Here is a 17,053-nt window from a genome sequence, read left to right as displayed (position 1 = left end):
ATGTCCAGCTAATTTTTGTATTTTTAGTAGAGACGGGGTTTTGCCATGTTAGCCAGGCTGGTCTCAAACTCCTGACTTCAGGTGATCCGCCCACCTCAGCCTCCCAAAGTGCTGGGATTACAGGCGTGAGCCACCATGCCCGGCCTGAGGCAGCTTCTTGAAGTTGCTTCTTGGGGGCAGAGGGTCAGGTGGAGGAGGAGATGGGACAAGATAGCATTATGATAACCCAGGTGTGGGCGGGAGGCCTGCTAACCTCTGGGCAGCCTGGCTGGTCTTGGGTCCAAAGCAAACGCGGTGAGTGGAGAGCGTCCCCATCTCATCTGGGCTGGTAGAATTCCACCTGGCCAGGTCTGTTCTGAAATGTAACTTTCTCTTTGCCACTGAAATGATTCTTTGTAAAACCAAACCTCAAACACGTTTAGTTTTCAAATTGCTTTTTTTTTCCCCGAAGTGCGTTTTGTTGAATCCCAGTGTGTTATTTTTTTTCCTCCCTCTCCAATATTAAGAAGAAACCTACACTCCAAAACCTGAAACGGACGAGATGAACGAGGTGGAAACGGCTCCCATTCCTGAAGAAAACCATGTTTGGCTCCAACCGAGGGTGATGAGACCCACCAAGCCCAAGAAAAGCTCTGCGGTCAACTACATGAGTGAGTCCGGGCCCTCCTCCACCCCACCTGCCCTCCCAGCCGCCTCCAAAGGGGACAGGGTGGGTGGAGGAGGGGAGCTAGTGGATTTAGGTCTGCAAATCCACAAACAGTGGGAAACAGGGTGCGGCGAAGCTCATGGAGGCACGACCGTAAACGATATTTTTAAGTCATTTCAAAAGTAAGCATTGGCCGGGCGCGGTGGCTCAAGCCTGTAATCCCAGCACTTTGGGAGGCCGAGACGGGCGGATCACGAGGTCAGGAGATCGAGACCATCCTGGCTAACACAGTGAAACCCCGTCTCTACTAAAAAAACTACAAAAAACTAGCCGGGCGTGGTGGCGGGCGCCTGTAGTCCCAGCTACTCGGGAGGCTGAGGCAGGAGAATGGCGTGAACCCGGGAGGCGGAGCTTGCAGTGAGCTGAGATCCGGCCACTGCACTCCAGCCTGGGCGACAGAGCGAGACTCCGTCTCAAAAAAAAAAAAAAGCCAGCATTATAGGACTTGCCCTTGGGTGGCATTTTTCCCCCAGACAGGTATTTTAAGGTCAGACCTTCCCTTGTCCTTTCAGAAGGGACCTGGGCTGAAGTTGGGTTCCTCTGGAAAGCGCTGGCACCGCAGAGGGCAGGAAGCATCTAGGCTGGCTCTGGCAGGTTCCGCTCCTTCCTCACCAGGTCCTGGCTCTGGACTCAGTTGGCGCATCCATGAAGTAGGGGATAGTGGTGCCGCATCAGGGTTGCCCGGAGGATGAGCTGCAGCAACGCGGGTCACCCAGTGCCAGCTGAGGCCTCCCTGTACATTGAGATAATTGCAGAGCTGCCTACAACTCTTTTTTGAGATGGAGTTTCGCTCTTGTCACCCAGGCTGGAGGGCAATGCACGATCTCGGCTCACTGCAACCTTCGCCTTCATGGTTCAAGCAATTCTCCTGCCTCAGCCCCCTGAGTAGCTGGGACTACAGGTGCCCACCACCATGCCCAGCTAATTTTGTATTTTTAGTAGAGACGGGGAGATGTTTCCCCCTGAGACTTCAGGAATCCCCAAAATATTGGGGATTGCTCACCTCTGGCCCTTTGGCTCCCCGGGCACCTCAGCTCCCCAAGCTTTTGTTCTCCCTGCCTTCACCTCCCCATGGTGGAGTTCAGCTCACCTTCAATTTCCCCGGACACTGCTGCGGGACCTCATTCGCACCCGCTGTTTCTGCAGGCCTGGGGCTGTGGAGGGGTGTTTTCGCTCAGGCGGGGCTGGAGGCCTGAGCTGGATGCCGTTGGCTCTCCCCGTTTGCTCCACAAGCCTCAAAGGCCCTACAACTGGACCCCTCTTGGAGGAACAGCCTCACACCCGCCTTCTCAGAGCCCCTCTCTTCTTTTCATAACTCCTGTCTCCCCTGCCCCCACCAGTCTTTCTGTCCTCCTCAAATGTCTTTCTCTATGATGCTGGAGCATTCTGTAGCTTGCTTTGACCAGGAAATATGCGGAGGCCTCGTCCGTCCAGGAGTTCAAAATGGTGCCATTGTTTCTTTTAATAACATATGTTTACATCCCTTTTCAAACTATAACATGACTCCAAGACTGATATGTTCCCATAAAATAAAGCAAAAAGCTTTGCAAAAGGCATCTTGGCGATGGGGGAGATGACTCAGGTGAGCCTGGCTGGGTCCTCCGCCCCACAGACTCGGAGCAACGTCCTCCCTACCCCCTCAGGAGTCCTGCCTTGCAGAGCCCTGTGGGACCACAGGCACATAGTGTATGCCAGGCACCCTGCCAAGGCCAGAGTGCACTTTCTCTGTCAATGCTCACAAAAGCCCTTGGAGGTGGGTACTGTCGCTGCCCCCGTTGTTCATATGTGGAAATTGAACCTCAGAGGGGGAAGTAACTTGTCCAAGGTCGCTCTGCTACTGTAAAGCGGTGGGCCTGGGGTCTGAGCCCCCAGCGGAAGCCTTCAACCATTAGGCATCACCCTTGCTCTTAGAATAGCATGGATTGGATTGCAGAATGTGCCAAAATGTCCCTCAGCACGGGGAAGGGTTTTCTCATCCTCCTGCTTTCGTGCCGTGATGTGTATTTCTGCACTTCTCTCCTAGCCCAAGTCGTCAGATGTGACACCAAGATGAAGGACAGGTGCAAAGGGTCCACGTGTAACAGGTGAGCCTGTGCTGGGCTGTCCTGCCACTGTGGCCTCTGAGGCTGTGCTGGGCTGTCCTGCTGTTGCATATTTAGCAAGCTACTCTCACCAAGCAGAACAGGGGTTAGGGCTGGGCAGTGTCCGGGCACGTGCTCACCTCGGCCATTGGCAGATCTTATGGGAATGCTGCAGGATCTGAGCAGGCTGCTCCCAGTGGGCCCCACTGGACGGATGGGCCACCCCTGTATCCCCTCCATGGTAGATGAATAAATCCATCTAGCTGATGCAGTCACTCAGATGATGAACACTGTCTGCCAAAAAGAACGAGTTTGGTTTTGGCAGTGTGACTGCTGGGCTGTTCTTTGTGGTAGTAAGCAGCCAACAGGTGCAGCCGCCGCATGCATACCCCCAGAGTCAAATGGGAAAACCATGTCATTGGGAGAGGGGACCTTGCTCATCTTCCTACAAATTCTGGCATCAGTTTGCCAAAAGCTGAATTGAGTTATTTAAAGCACATGTTAAAAAGGGAAGGTAGAATCTTCGGTTTTATATCACAAGGGTTTGGAATTTAGTTTGCCAGGAGAACACTTCACTTAGATGTTGGCAGGACTGTGATGAGAGGGGCTTGGAGGCTTGGAGCAGCCAGGATGAGGCGGCTCAGTGGGCTCACATGTGGTGCTGTCGTTTGTTGGTGAAATGAGCCCAATGTGTCAACAGTCAGCGGTGGAATAACAGTGCCTAAAACCTCGCACTCAGTGTTAGGGTAGCACCTGCATGTCTCAATGCTGGGCGAATTGGGGAAAAGCAGGCAGTGCCTGGCAGGGGCCTCTGCCGTGTGCACTGCCCAGTGTGGGCTGCCAAGAAACTGGAGGTGTCCTTTTGTGGCGATGCATCTTTCTGAACGCTAAGCGCATCATGAGAGCTTCTCCCCTGAGTAGTACTCAGTGGAAAAAGGTGAGCACGTGTTGGAGAACATTCCTTGTCAGACAACATCAAGGCAGTTCCAGAGCTGGGGTGGGTGGGGCACTCCCCACACAGGGAGGAGGCGGGAATCTGTCCACACGAAGGCTGTTAGAGGCCTCCAGTCAAGAAGAGTTACTCAGCCCCAATCTGCCATGGTGGGAGCATCCTGAGTCTCGCTGTAGAAGCCGCCCACAGTCTGGCACACCTATTTTCTGTTCATGGTGCTTTTATAAAAATAATAGTCAGTGGGCTTTTTCTTCTGACTTGAAAAGGTATCTACGCTCATTGATAATGATTCAAGAAAACAACAAAAAGGTAGAAAGAAAAAAATGTGTCCCAAAATCTCATCAATACCAGTAGCAATTTGATGTATTTCCTTCCAGCCTTTTTTTCTGTGCACAGATGAGGCTAATGCTGCTTATGTATTTTCCTTTTCTTTTCTTTTCTTTTCTTTTCCTTTTTTTTTTTTTTTTTTTTTTTGGAGTCTTGCTCTGTCACCCAGGCTGGAGTGCAGTGGCACGATCTCAGCTCACTGCAACCTCTGCCTCCTGGGTTCAAGTGATTCTCCTACCTTAGCCTACCAAGTAGCTGGAACTACAGGCTCACACCACCACATCCAGTTCATATTTTGTATTTTTGGTAGAAATGGGGTTTCACCATGTTGGCCAGGCTGGTCTCGAACTCCTGACCTCAAGTGATCCACTTGCCTTGGTCTTCCAAAGTGCTGGGATTATAGGCATGAGCCACTGTGCCTAACCTGCTTATGTATTTTTACTTAGTATTTTCCAAGTATTCCTCACAGACTTCATGCTCAGTGACTGCGTGATACTCTGACATACGACTGTACATGAACGTGTTTAGCCATTGCTTTGCTATCTGCTGGCTTATTTCCAGCTTTTCACCATTATAAACAGTTGGGGCCAGGCACAGTGGCTCATGCCTGTAATCCCAGCACTTTGGGAGGCCAAGGCGGGTGCATCACTTGCGGCCAAGAGTTTGAGACCAGCCTGGCCAACTGGTGAAACCCCGTCTGTACTAAAAATACAAAAGTTAGCTGGACATGGTGGCACACCCCTATAGACCCAGCTACTCGGGAGGCTGAGGCACAAGAATCGCTTGAACCTGGGAGGTAGAGGCTGCAATGAGCCAAGATTGCGCCATTGCACTCTGGCCTGGGTGACAGAGCGAGCGAGACTCTGTCTCAAAAATAAAAAAGAATAAATAAATAAATAAACAGTTGAGATATGCTTGCAGGTCTGGCTTTCTGACTTTTGCTTGGAATATATATTTACAAGGGAAACTGAAGAGCTAATGGATATAAATGTTTTTAAGTCTTTCTTAAAGGTTTTCTTAAACATCAGAGTGATTTATACTTCCATGAATAGCAGCACCATCATTGAGTCTTACCCTATTAAAAAATCCTTGCAGGCCGGGCATGGTGGCTTGTGCCTGTAACCTCAACACTTTGGGAGGCCAAGGTGGGTGAACTGCTCGAGCCCAGGAGTTCAAAACCAGCCTGGGCAACATGGGAAAACCCCCCCAAATTAGCTGGGTGTTGTTGCATACCTCTAGTCCCAGCTACTTGGGAGACTGAGGTGGGAGGATCACCTGAGCCCAGGAAGTTGAGGCTACAGGGAGCTGTGATCGTGCCACTGCACTCCAGCCTGGGTGATGGAGTGAGACTCTATCTTGGGGTTTTTTTGTTTGTTTGTTTTTTGGGACTGAGTCTTGCTCTGTTGCCCAGGCTGGAGTGCAGTGGCACAATCTTGGCTCACTGCAACCTCTGCCTCCCGGGTTCAAGTGATTTTCCTGCCACAGCCTCCCTCAGTCCCAAGTAGCTGGGACTACAGGCACCTGTCACTACACTCAGCTGATGTTTGTATTTTTAGTACAGACAGGGTTTTGCCATGTTGGCCAGGCTGCTCTCGAACTCCTGACCTCACGTGATCCGCCTGCCTCGGCCTCCCAAAGTGCTGGGATCACAGGCGTGAGCCACCGCGTCTGGCTTTGTTTGTTTTTAATGAAAAAAAAAAAAAAAAAAAGACTATGGTTGACCTTCTATTTCTGTGGATTCAACCAGCCTCCGATTCAACCAACCTTGGATTCAATCAACTGCAGATCAAAAATATATATTTTTAAAGTTTATGGTATTACAATACAATGATAAAAGACTGGTACAAATTTTAAAAAAAATACAGTGTAACAACCGTCTACATAGCATTTACCTTGTGGTAGGTATTATAAGTAATCTAGAGATGCTTTAAAGCATACGGGAAAAGACCAAAGGTTATACACAAATACTAGGACACTTTACACAAGGGGCTCAAGCATCTGCAGACTTTGGTATCCTAGGAAAGTTCTGGAACCAATCCCCCATGGATACCGAGGGACAACTGTATTATGCTTGTGTGAATATAAACTTCAGTCTGCACCTGGGTAAAGTCTGACTTGTCCAGAAACAATGGAATCTGCATAAATGAAGCTTTTCTATATTTAGCAATAGAGCTATCGATGAAAAAAATGATAAACTCATTGTGAGATGTAATCAACTGCTTATCTCTGAACATCATTTTGTTTCTTCCTTGTCAGGTACCAGTGCCCAGCAGGCTGCCTGAACCACAAGGCGAAGATCTTTGGAACTCTGTTCTATGAAAGTGTGAGTGTGGCCGGTCCTCCTCTCCATGGCTTGTGTGGGATCCCGTTGCATATGTTTAAAGCAGGTGGTTGGCTTTAGTAGGAAAAGATTTTCTTTCCACTCCTTAGTCAAGCCTGGCATTTCTAGAACTGGGGCGGGTGTATATTTATGGGCTTACAAACTAGCAAAGCCAGTTTTGGGGACTGATCCGCCTGAAGGCCAGTCCCCGTCTTAGACGGAGCATTCACACAGCGGACTAAGCAGGGAGAAGGGGCTGTTTGTCACTGTTCTTAGTCTGTAAAGCAACTCGGATGAGTTTTTAAGGTAAGCAACCCCAGGAACAAATGTGTGGTTGTGGACAGAGGCGAGAGGCAGGAGCAGGGTGAGTTTTGGCTTGTCCTTCAGGCTTTAGTGAGTTGAGGACAAATGTTTGGGTATTTCTGGTGAAACCTGCTGACAGAAGTTGAGAATATGACTCTGGTCTTCCCTCCCCTTCCCGCTAGTCGTCCAGCATATGCCGCGCCGCCATCCACTACGGGGTCCTGGATGACAAGGGCGGCCTGGTGGACATTACCAGGAACGGGAAGGTCCCCTTCTTCGTGAAGTCTGAGAGACACGGCGTGCAGTCCCTCAGGTAACTACTTGTGATCAGGGCTCCGTGAAACGGCTTTCCTGTTTATGACGGTGTTGTTGAAACTTTGAAAAGTATCACACAGGCCAGGTGTGGTGGCTCACACCTGCACTTTGGGAAGCCGAGGCAGGTGGATCACCTGAGGTCAGGAGTTCAAGACCAGCCTGACCAACATGGTGAAATTCCATCTCTACTAAAAATACAAAATTTAGCCAGGCATGGTGGCACGCACCTGTAATCCCAGCTACTCTCAGGAGGCTGAGGCAGGAGAACTGCTTGAGCCCGAGGCGGAGGTTGCAGTGAGCCAAGATAGTGTCACTGCACTCCAGCCTGGGTGACACAGCAAGACTCCGTCTCAAAAAAACAAAACAAAACAAAAAACAAACCCGCAGCTCTAACTCTAATGCAAATGTGGTTTTATAATTTGATCATGATATTAATATAATAACTAACTTCCTTTATAATGTTTTAATTTGTCTTTTAAAATTCGTTTATTTTGCAGCTGTGCTTAGATTAAATTTATCTTATATATTTGAAAGCCATTATTCTTAGAAGGGGTCTATAGGCCTCACCAGGCTACCAGAGGAGTCCTTGATACAAAAAAAGTTAAGATACCCTGCTCTAGAACATTCTAAGAGCTCTCAGGCCGATAGGAAACAAGTAGAAAAGTGTCCAGTCAAGACTGCAAATAAGATAAGTATAGGAGCAAGTGTTCACTTGTAGAAGCGATTCTATTTGCATTTACCTAATGGCTTTTTTTTTCCTTAACAGCAAATACAAACCTTCCAGCTCATTCATGGTGTCAAAAGTGAAAGGTAAGCTGGCCAGTCTCTTTTGCAACCATAATACCTGGGTTATCTCAGATTTTCGTGGAAATTTCACTTCCTTGAGTCACTGACTGAATGTTTATCCTGCCTGTGAACATTATGGTTCTCATCATTGTCAAGGCTTTTTCAAGATGTCATTTCTTTAACCAGCTTCTAAGAATATCTGGACTTGGAATTGGCCCGAGATCACTGAACCAGAAACACAGGGCTGAGGTTGCCAGCTGAATGTCACAGATGTACTGACGCCTAGGGCTAGAGTGGCTGAGAGGTTTCACTGGGAGTGCCACTTTCTGTCAATTGGTAATGGCTACTTGGAGTGTTGTGTTAAGAAGGATTCTGAGGCCTCCATCTGGGCTCAGCAGAAAACAGAGCTTGATAGATTAGTAATGTCTGCCATGGACAAGAGAGGGAGGTAAAGGGAAGATTGTGGCACTTACTTGCCGTCTCTGGCCCAGCTTTTTACATTGCTCAGTGTATGTTCATTTGGAAGGTGGGATGCACGATGGGTGAGCATGCTCCAACCAGAAGTGAGGGGATGGGTCGTAGCTGCCCACATGGCGCCCTTGACTGGAATGATCTCAGGCAAGCAGGGATGTAGGAGCCATTCCAGCTTCCTCCCCGGAGCTCTGCCGGCAGACCATGCCATTGTTTTGGGACAGCAACTCTTATCATTTGCCCTCCATGCAAAAGTTCTAGTTAGATATCTTTATTAAAATATGTAGTAGCTTTTTTTCTTATTGCAAAAAGAATGCCTGTTTATTCCAGATAATTTAAACATGGAGTGGAACATTTTTTTTTTTGTAATGATGACCTAAATTCCAGCAGCCAGAGATAACCATGGTGAACACTTTGGCAAATATTCCAGTTTGTTTTCTCTAAGTATTAGAAGTATGTACATTGGTAATATATATGTTGATGACTTTTAAAACTTGAAATGGAGTTACCTACAATTTGGTAACCTAATTTTTTCTTAAGTAATTATGCGTCTGGCTGATGTAGTAGCTCATACCTGTAATCTCAGCACTTTGGGAGGCTGAGGTGGGAGGATTGCTTGAGCCCAGGAGTTTGAGACCAGCCCTGGCAACACAGTAAGACCTCGTCTCTACAAAAAATACACAAAATTAGCTGGGTAGGGTGGCACACACCTGTATCTCAGCTACTTCGGAGTCTGAGATGGGAGGGTTGCTTGAGCCTGGAAGCTCAAGGCTGCAGTGAGTCATGATCATGCCGCTAGACTCCTCCTCCAGCCTGGGTGACAGAGCAAGACCCTGTCTCAAAATATATATATATATATGTGTGTGTGTGTGTGTGTGTGTGTGTGTAATATATTTCTGTGCCTTTAAATCAAGCTTGTATAACCCACAGCCCATTGGCTGCATGTGGCCCTGGATGACTCTGAATATGGCCCAACACAAATTTGTAAACATGAGATTTATGCATGGACCTTTTTTTTTTGTAGCTCATCAGCTATCATTAGTGTTAGTGTATTTTATGTGTAGCCCTAGACAATTCTTTCTCCAGTGTGGCCCAGGGAAGCCAAAAGACTGGACACCTTTGCTTTTTTATTTTTTTTGAGACAGAGTCTTGCTCTTCACCCAGGCTGGAGTGCAGTGGCGCGATCTCCGCTCACTCCAACCTCCTCCTCATGGGTTCAAGCAATTCTCCTGCCTCAGCCACCTGAATAGCTGGGATTACAGGTACCTGCCACCATGCCTGGCTAATTTTTTTTTTTTTTTTNCCTTTAAATCAAGCTTGTATAACCCACAGCCCATTGGCTGCATGTGGCCCTGGATGACTCTGAATATGGCCCAACACAAATTTGTAAACATGAGATTTATGCATGGACCTTTTTTTTTTGTAGCTCATCAGCTATCATTAGTGTTAGTGTATTTTATGTGTAGCCCGAGACAATTCTTTCTCCAGTGTGGCCCAGGGAAGCCAAAAGACTGGACACCTTTGCTTTTTTATTTTTTTTGAGACAGAGTCTTGCTCTTCACCCAGGCTGGAGTGCAGTGGCGCGATCTCCGCTCACTCCAACCTCCTCCTCATGGGTTCAAGCAATTCTCCTGCCTCAGCCACCTGAATAGCTGGGATTACAGGTACCTGCCACCATGCCTGGCTAATTTTTTTTTTTTTTTTTTTTTTTTTTTTTTTTTTTTTTTTTTTTTTTAGTAGACACAGGGTTTCGCCATGTTGGCCAGACTGGTCTTGAACTCCTGACCTCAGGTGATCTGCCCACCTGGGCCTCCCAAAGTGCTAGGATTACATGCCTGAGCCACCGTGCCTGGCCTGGACACCCTCGTTTTAAATGTTCTTCCAAACCTAATGTGAATGATCTCCCCATTGAGTAGAAGTCCCTTGATGTACTAAACCAATCTCCTTTGTGGAATAGCTATGTAGAGCCATGGCCTGTTCAAGTGATAGACTGGACCAGCAGAGTTCAGCAAATGATGACTCGTGGGTTAAATCCTGCCTATTGCCTGCTTTTGTTTTTGAGAAGGAGTCTCGCTCTGTCGCCCAGGCTGTAGTGCAGTGGCCGGACCTCAGCTCACTGCAAACTCCGCCTCCCGGGTTTACGCCATTCTCCTGCCTCAGCCTCCCGAGTAGCTGGGACTACAGGCGCCCGCCACCTCGCCCGGCTAGTTTTTTGTATTTTTTTAGTAGAGACGGAGTTTCACCGTGTTAGCCAGGATGGTCTCGATCTCCTGACCTCATGATCCGTCCGCCTCGGCCTCCCAAAGTGCTGGGATTACAGGCTTGAGCCACCGCGCCCGGCCTTGCCTGCTTTTGTAAATAAAGTCTTGTTGGAACACAGCTACACCTATTCATTCACACATCATCTATAGCTCCTCTCTACTACAGCAGCAGAATTGATTAATCTTGACATTGACCATAAGGACCACAAAGCCAAATACGTTTGCTCTATGGTCCTTTAAGAAAAAAGTTTGCCTGGTCGGGTGTGGTGGCTGACGCCTATAATCCCAGCACTTTGAGAGGCCGAGGCAGATGGATCACCTGAAGTCAGGAGTTTGAGACCAGCCTGGCCAACATGGTGAAGCCCCATCTCTACTAAAAATACAAAAATTAGCCAGGCGTGGTGGCGGGTGCCTGTCATCTCAGCTACTCGGGAGGCTGAAGTAGGAGAATTGCTTGAACCAGGAGGTGGAGGTTGCAGTGAGCCGAGTCGGGAGGTTGAAGTAGGAGAATTGCTTGAACCAGGAGGTGAAGGTTGCAGTGAGCCAAGATTATACCATAGCACTTCAGCCTGCGCGACAGAGTGAGACTCCATCTCAAAAAAAGAGGCCGGGTGCTGTGGCTCCCACCTGTAATCCCAGCACTTTGGGAGGCTGAGGCGAGTGGATCACCTGAGGTCAGGAGTTCGAGACCAGCCTGGCCAACATGGTGAAACCCTATCTCTACTGAAAATAGAAAAAATAGCCAGGCGTGGTGGCGTGTGCCTGTAATCCCAGCTACTCAGGAGGCTGAGGCAGGAGAATCACTTGAACCCAGGGGTGGAGGTTGCAGTGAGCCAAGATCGTGCCATTGTACTCCAGCCTGGGCAACAAGAGCAAAATTCTGTCTCAAAGAAAAAAAGAAAAAGAAAAAGTTTACCTAGCCCTGGACTAAATAAAGACATGCTGTCAAAGATCACAGGTGGCCAGTATTAGAACTGTTTCCTTACCTCTGTTGTTTAAACACAATAAATGACCTTGAAAAAAAAAAGCCCCTTGCCCCTCAGCAGGGATGAATGTGCTTTGACTAACAGCAGGAGGTCGGTGGCACGTCAGCAAGAGCTCTAGAGCAGGCACTGGAAACCTGGGCTCCCACCTCAGTCCTGGGAGGCCTCCAGGGGCACTCCCAGCTCTCTGGGCTCCCATTTCCTCATCTGCGTACTCAGAGTAACACCTGCTATGAGGAGCAAAGGTGATCAAGTCAGGAAAAGCTTCCAAATAAGACAGTCACCATTCAGATGAAAAGCACCATCAGCTCCACAGAGAAACCACTGGGGGTGACAACACCCTCAACCCGCAGACACACTCAGGCCGTGGGTTTGGTCTCATCTCTTGAGTGCCCCTAGGTGGGGTACGAGGAGCCTGCTGGGTCCTAGTCCCAGCTCTGTTCAAGGGCCCAGGGAACCCATAGGCCATGGTAGTCTAGTGGCCCATTTCACAGCCCGGTAGCCTGAGGCCCAGGCATGCTGGGACCTGACCCTTTCCCCCTTGCTCCTGTTCACAGTGCAGGATTTGGACTGCTACACCACCGTTGCTCAGCTGTGCCCTTTTGAAAAGCCAGCGACTCACTGCCCAAGGTAAGGTGGGCCTGATCTGTCATCTTTTCTATGCATGATGTTAGATGTAGCTTTTTAGGTTGGGTGAGGTGGCTTATGCCTGTAATCCCAGCACTTTGGGAGGCCAAGGCAGGTGGATCACTTGAGGCCAGGAGTTGGTGACCAGCCTGGCCAACATGGTGGAACCCCATTTCTACTAAATTAAAAACAAATTAGTCAGCCATGGTGGTGGGTGCCTGTAATCCCACCTATTTGGGAAGCTGAGGCAGGAGAATTGCTTGAACCCGGGAGGCAGAGGTTGCAATGAGCTGAGATCACGTCATTGTCCTCCAGCCTGGGTGACAAGAGTGAAACTCTGCCCCAAAATAAATAAAATAAAAATAAAAAATCAGCTTTATTGAGGTATATGATACCATCCACCCATTAGAAGTACACAAAGTGGGCCGGGCCCGGTGGCTCAAGCCTATAATCCCAGCACTTTGGGAGGCCAAGATGGGCGGATCACAAGGTCAGGAGATCGAGACCATCCTGGCTAACACGGTGAAACCCAGTCTCTACTAAAAAATACAAAAAAAACCTAGCTGGGCGAGGTGGCGGGCACCTGTAGTCCCAGCTACTCGGGAGGCTGAGGCAGAAGAATGGCGTAAACCCGGGAGGCGGAGCTTGCAGTGAGCTGAGATCTGGCCACTGCACTCCAGCCTGGGTGACAGAGCGAGACTCCATCTCAAAAAAAAAAAGAAAAAAAAGGAAGTACATGATGTGTTTTGGTCAAGGCATACGGATCACGACCACCACCCATCAAAGCGTAGGACACTATCACTGCCCCATGTCATTACTGCCCTGGTGGTCAGTCCCTCTCCCTCCACCTCTCAGCCACACCCCTGCCACCAGGGAGCTTCTTTCTATTGCTCTGATTTTGCTTTTTCAGCAAAATTATGGCGCCGTGGTGGGGTGTGGTCCTGGGTGTCTGTGGCTTCTTTCAGTCTGTGTCACGTGTTGGAGACTCAGCCGTGTTGTGGAGTGTGTTTGTTTATTCTTTCAAATCCTTACGCAGCATTCCATCCTGTGGATACGTGACAACGGGTTCGTCCCAGGAATCAGTTCTACAGGCAGCTAACCCCAAATGACTGATCCGTGGAGGATGATGCCTCCCAGCATAAAAGAAAGGGTGTCCTGGCAATGCCTGTCACTGAAGTTCCTGGTAGATCCTCTTGGGAAGGGAGCACGGGACACATCCTCCTATTTGAATGGGTTGAGGCGCCTTCTCAGATGGAAAAGGCCACGGGTCTCTGGGACGTCTCCACTTTATAGATGTTCCCCAGGGTTCAGATCATATAATACATCTGTAATGCTAAGCTGCCCTTCAAACAGAGCACACTTTCTGACTTAGCTCCATTGTAAAATTAGAAATAGAATGAGAGTCCCAGGACCCTGGGTTGAAATGCTCTGAGGATAAAGACATCTGCCCTGGAGGCTGAGTGGTGTGGCCTTCATGAGCGCTTATACTGGGCTGGAGACCTGTGGATTCTCCAAGGGACAATAAGTGGTGACCCCAGGGTCTGAGCAGGGAAAGGCCTGGGAGGGCAATGGTTGGGAGGGGCCCAGACTCCTTTCCCTTGGCCACCACCCCACTTCAGCCTTTCTCTGGGCCTCCACTGCCTCCGCACCACCGTCTTGATCCCCCTTGAATGTTCGAGTGGGGATAACAGCCTTTTAGTAGATTTTCCCTGAATATTAGAAAGAAGCAGAAGGAAAGAATTTCAGAAAATACAAACAGAAAAACTTGACAGAATACAGTATCCAAAATGTTAATTTCTGACCTGCCATTCCAAAAGAAGAAGTAGGAGAGAATGGAGAATGTTCTTAGACTCTCTCCAATTCTTTTTTTTTGTTTGTTTTCTTTGTTTTTGAGACCAAGTTTTGCTCTTATTGCCCAGGCTGGAGTGCAGTGGTGCATTTTGGCTCACTGCAACCTCTGCCTCCCAGGTTCAAGCCATTCTCCTGCCTCAGCCTCCCTAGTAGCTGGGATTACAGGCCTGCACCACCACGCCTGGCTAATTTTGTATTTTTAGTAGAGATGGGGTTTCCCCATGTTGGCCAGGCTGGTCTCAAACTCCCGACCTCAGGTGATCCACCTGCCTCGGCCTTCCAAAGTGCTGGCGTTACAGTTGTGAGCCACCACGCCTGGCCTTTTTTTTTTTTTTTTTTTTTTTTTTTTTAAATCCACACACACACCCTTTCTCTCTACCCACTCATTTCCCTTTCTCCCCGCCCCTAAGAACTGTTTCAACTTCTTGGTACGTTTGCCAGGCCTTCTTCCTTCCCAGAATTCTGCCCATCTGGAACCCTATGGCCTCTAGCTGCCATTTTGGTTTCTTGATCCCTGGGCTCCAGCCCACGGTGGACTGTTCCGGATAAACAAAGAAGATCTTTTCTTAAGTAAAGCCCGTGCTCTTTCCCAGCTTGAGTTTGTCAAACCACCCAGGGGTCACTCATTTCCAGTTTGAGGTGCTTTCCTCATCCCCTGGAGCATCTGTGGGGACTGACACGGAGTGATCTAACCCCTTCCACCACAGGTTATCAGTGCCCCGTCCTTGGAATATTCTGTGACTCACTGAGGTGAGGGCCCTCCACCCTTTCCTCCTCCACACAGGGAAGCGGCCTTAGAAAAAGTCTCTCGATGCTAATCTCCGTAACATACCCACAGTATGAACTGGCCAACACCCAAGAATGGGAGGGGCGGCCTCACAATTCCACACTCTTCTCTCTTAGATGTTTATTCCCTTTACCTTTTTGTTTATGCATGTCTTTCGTGGATGTGTATTTAAAATTTAAAAAAAAAAATTTTTTTTTTAAATTCTATCTACACTGTTTTAAAATTCTATCTACACTGTTTAAGAGAAGCAAAATATTAATATCTTTACCTCTGCTGAGGATGGGAAGTATTGTTTTTTTTCTTAATGAGGAAAACTCTGTGGGGGTTTCCTTTCGTCTAAGAGCTTAAATCTTGGAATTCAAATAAAGAGAGCCAGCTTAAGAAGTTTGGTTTTCTGTGCTCAGACCCATCACATAAATGCTTCCTGTTTTCCAGAGTCCGTTGTCCGGCACACTGTAAAGACGAGCCTTCCTACTGGGCTCCGGTGTTTGGAACCAACATCTACGCAGATGTGAGTAGGATGCATTTGCAACAACTGCCTCTCAAAGCCTGTTAAGACCTCAACATGCAAGCTCCAAAATCTGGATACTTGAGACTTTATTCCAGTGCCTCTTAGCTAAATTAATTAATTAATTTATTTATTTAGAGACGGAGTCTCACTCTGTTGCCCAGACTGGAGTGTAGTGGAGTCATCTTGGCTCACTGTAACCTCTGCCTCCCGGGTTCAAATGATTCCCGTACCTCAGCCTCCCAAGTAACTGGGGTTACACAGTGCACCACCATGCCTGGCTAATTTTTGTATTTTTAGTAGAGACAGGGTTTCACCATGTTGGCCAGGCTGGTTTTGAACTCCCGACCTCAGATGATCCGCCCACCTCTGCTTCCCAAAGCACTGGGATTCCAGGTGTGAGTCACTGCAGCCAGCCAACCCCTTAGCTAAGTTTAGATCACTCATTTCTGCAAACATTGCCCCCATTTCCCCATTTCTAGAGATGGTAGTGCTCCTCCCTACCTGTCCTCATGAATGTAGATTCAGGAGTGCCTGGCCTTACTCAAATGTTTTCATAGTTTGAAGGCTCTCATGCTTCAGACAGTTCATTTTTCCAGCTATTTAGTCATCTTCCCAGCTCTCTGGATGCATTTATAGAAACTGGTCCACGCACTGTATTTCTTCTCGGTTATGCACACACCTAGCTAAAAGCACAAAGACGATAATACAGACTACCCTAATTTACTGCTTGTTAATAGCACTCTTGTTATACGAATCTCTTCCTCTATTTTTTCCCTCCGAATTTTAACCAGGGAGCTTTAGCCTGGTTTTTCTTAGGTGAATCCTGCAGAACATAGTCTGTTCCCTCTGGTTGTCCAGGGTTTGGGGACATGGTGACACAGACGATGTGATTGTGGTCCCAGTTCTGCTGCCAGCAGGCTATGTGATCTTGCCAAGCTATTTCCTTGTGGTTGAATGGCCCAGAACTGGGATTATCAAATCCAGGGAATCTTCTAGATCTAAAATTCCGTGATTAGGGCAGCATCATTCATCTCTAGCTAATGTTTTTTATTTTTTTATTTTCTGAATAGAGACAGGGTCTCACTATGTTGCCCAGGCTGATCTCGAACTCCTGGGCTCGAGCGATCCTCCCTCCTTGGCCTCCCAAAGTGCTGGGATTATAGGGGTGAGCCACCACACCTAGCCTGCAGATAGTGCTTTACTCAGCTGCTTGTCATCATCCCCTCCTTTACAGCTCTCCCCCGCCTCCCCACCACCATCTTTGCCTCTGTCTGCATTAATTTGTTCCAGATTCCTGTAAATATGAGGTCACTGGGCTCTGTAAGGTCAGAGCAGGCTTCATGACTAAGCGTTTTCCCCCTATCTTTTTTCTTTCCTCTTTAAATGGGTCTTTTTTTCTTCTTGAAAGTGATTCAGCTAAAATTGAGTTATAAGGGTTAGAATTTTTATGAAGGAGTAAAATAATATATGTCGATTATTACACCAAATGTTTGAACCAAATTCTACCATTAAGAGACAGAGGCTGAGGTTTTCAAATGATATAAAAATAAAGAGCTGAGCAAAGCTATCCCAGTCAAATACAAACACACACATGAAAAGCAAGAGTGGCAATATTCCTCTCTGAAAAAGTGGAATTTAAAGTTAAATGTACTGAATGAGATAAAGTAATGTTACACAATGGCACAAAAAATACAATTTACTGGAAAAGGAATAAAAACTATACACACCAAACAACATAGCAGCTAAACCTATAAAGCAAAAAAAAAAAAAAA

At 47.9% G+C, this 17,053-nt stretch overlaps 1 protein-coding gene across 2 annotated transcripts in view; it reads left to right on the top strand.

Annotated features, from left to right (window-relative positions):
* Nucleotides 1–17,053, top strand: part of CRISPLD2 (cysteine rich secretory protein LCCL domain containing 2) — a 96,291-nt gene that overhangs the window by 47,044 nt on the left and 32,194 nt on the right. For both annotated transcript variants that reach the window (XM_017860680.1, XM_017860690.1), the window contains exons 7-13: nt 507–650; nt 2,730–2,790; nt 6,323–6,389; nt 6,872–7,002; nt 7,771–7,814; nt 12,063–12,135; nt 15,206–15,281. In XM_017860680.1, the coding sequence (XP_017716169.1) occupies nt 507–650; nt 2,730–2,790; nt 6,323–6,389; nt 6,872–7,002; nt 7,771–7,814; nt 12,063–12,135; nt 15,206–15,281 (596 nt within the window). The remainder of the gene's footprint in view (nt 1–506; nt 651–2,729; nt 2,791–6,322; nt 6,390–6,871; nt 7,003–7,770; nt 7,815–12,062; nt 12,136–15,205; nt 15,282–17,053) is intronic.

The sequence above is a fragment of the Rhinopithecus bieti genome, unplaced genomic scaffold, assembly GCF_001698545.2.
Source record: "Rhinopithecus bieti isolate Rb0 unplaced genomic scaffold, ASM169854v2 scaffold_1618, whole genome shotgun sequence".
Lineage (NCBI taxonomy): Eukaryota > Metazoa > Chordata > Mammalia > Primates > Cercopithecidae > Rhinopithecus > Rhinopithecus bieti.
This window is presented reverse-complemented; position numbering and strand designations above follow the sequence as displayed.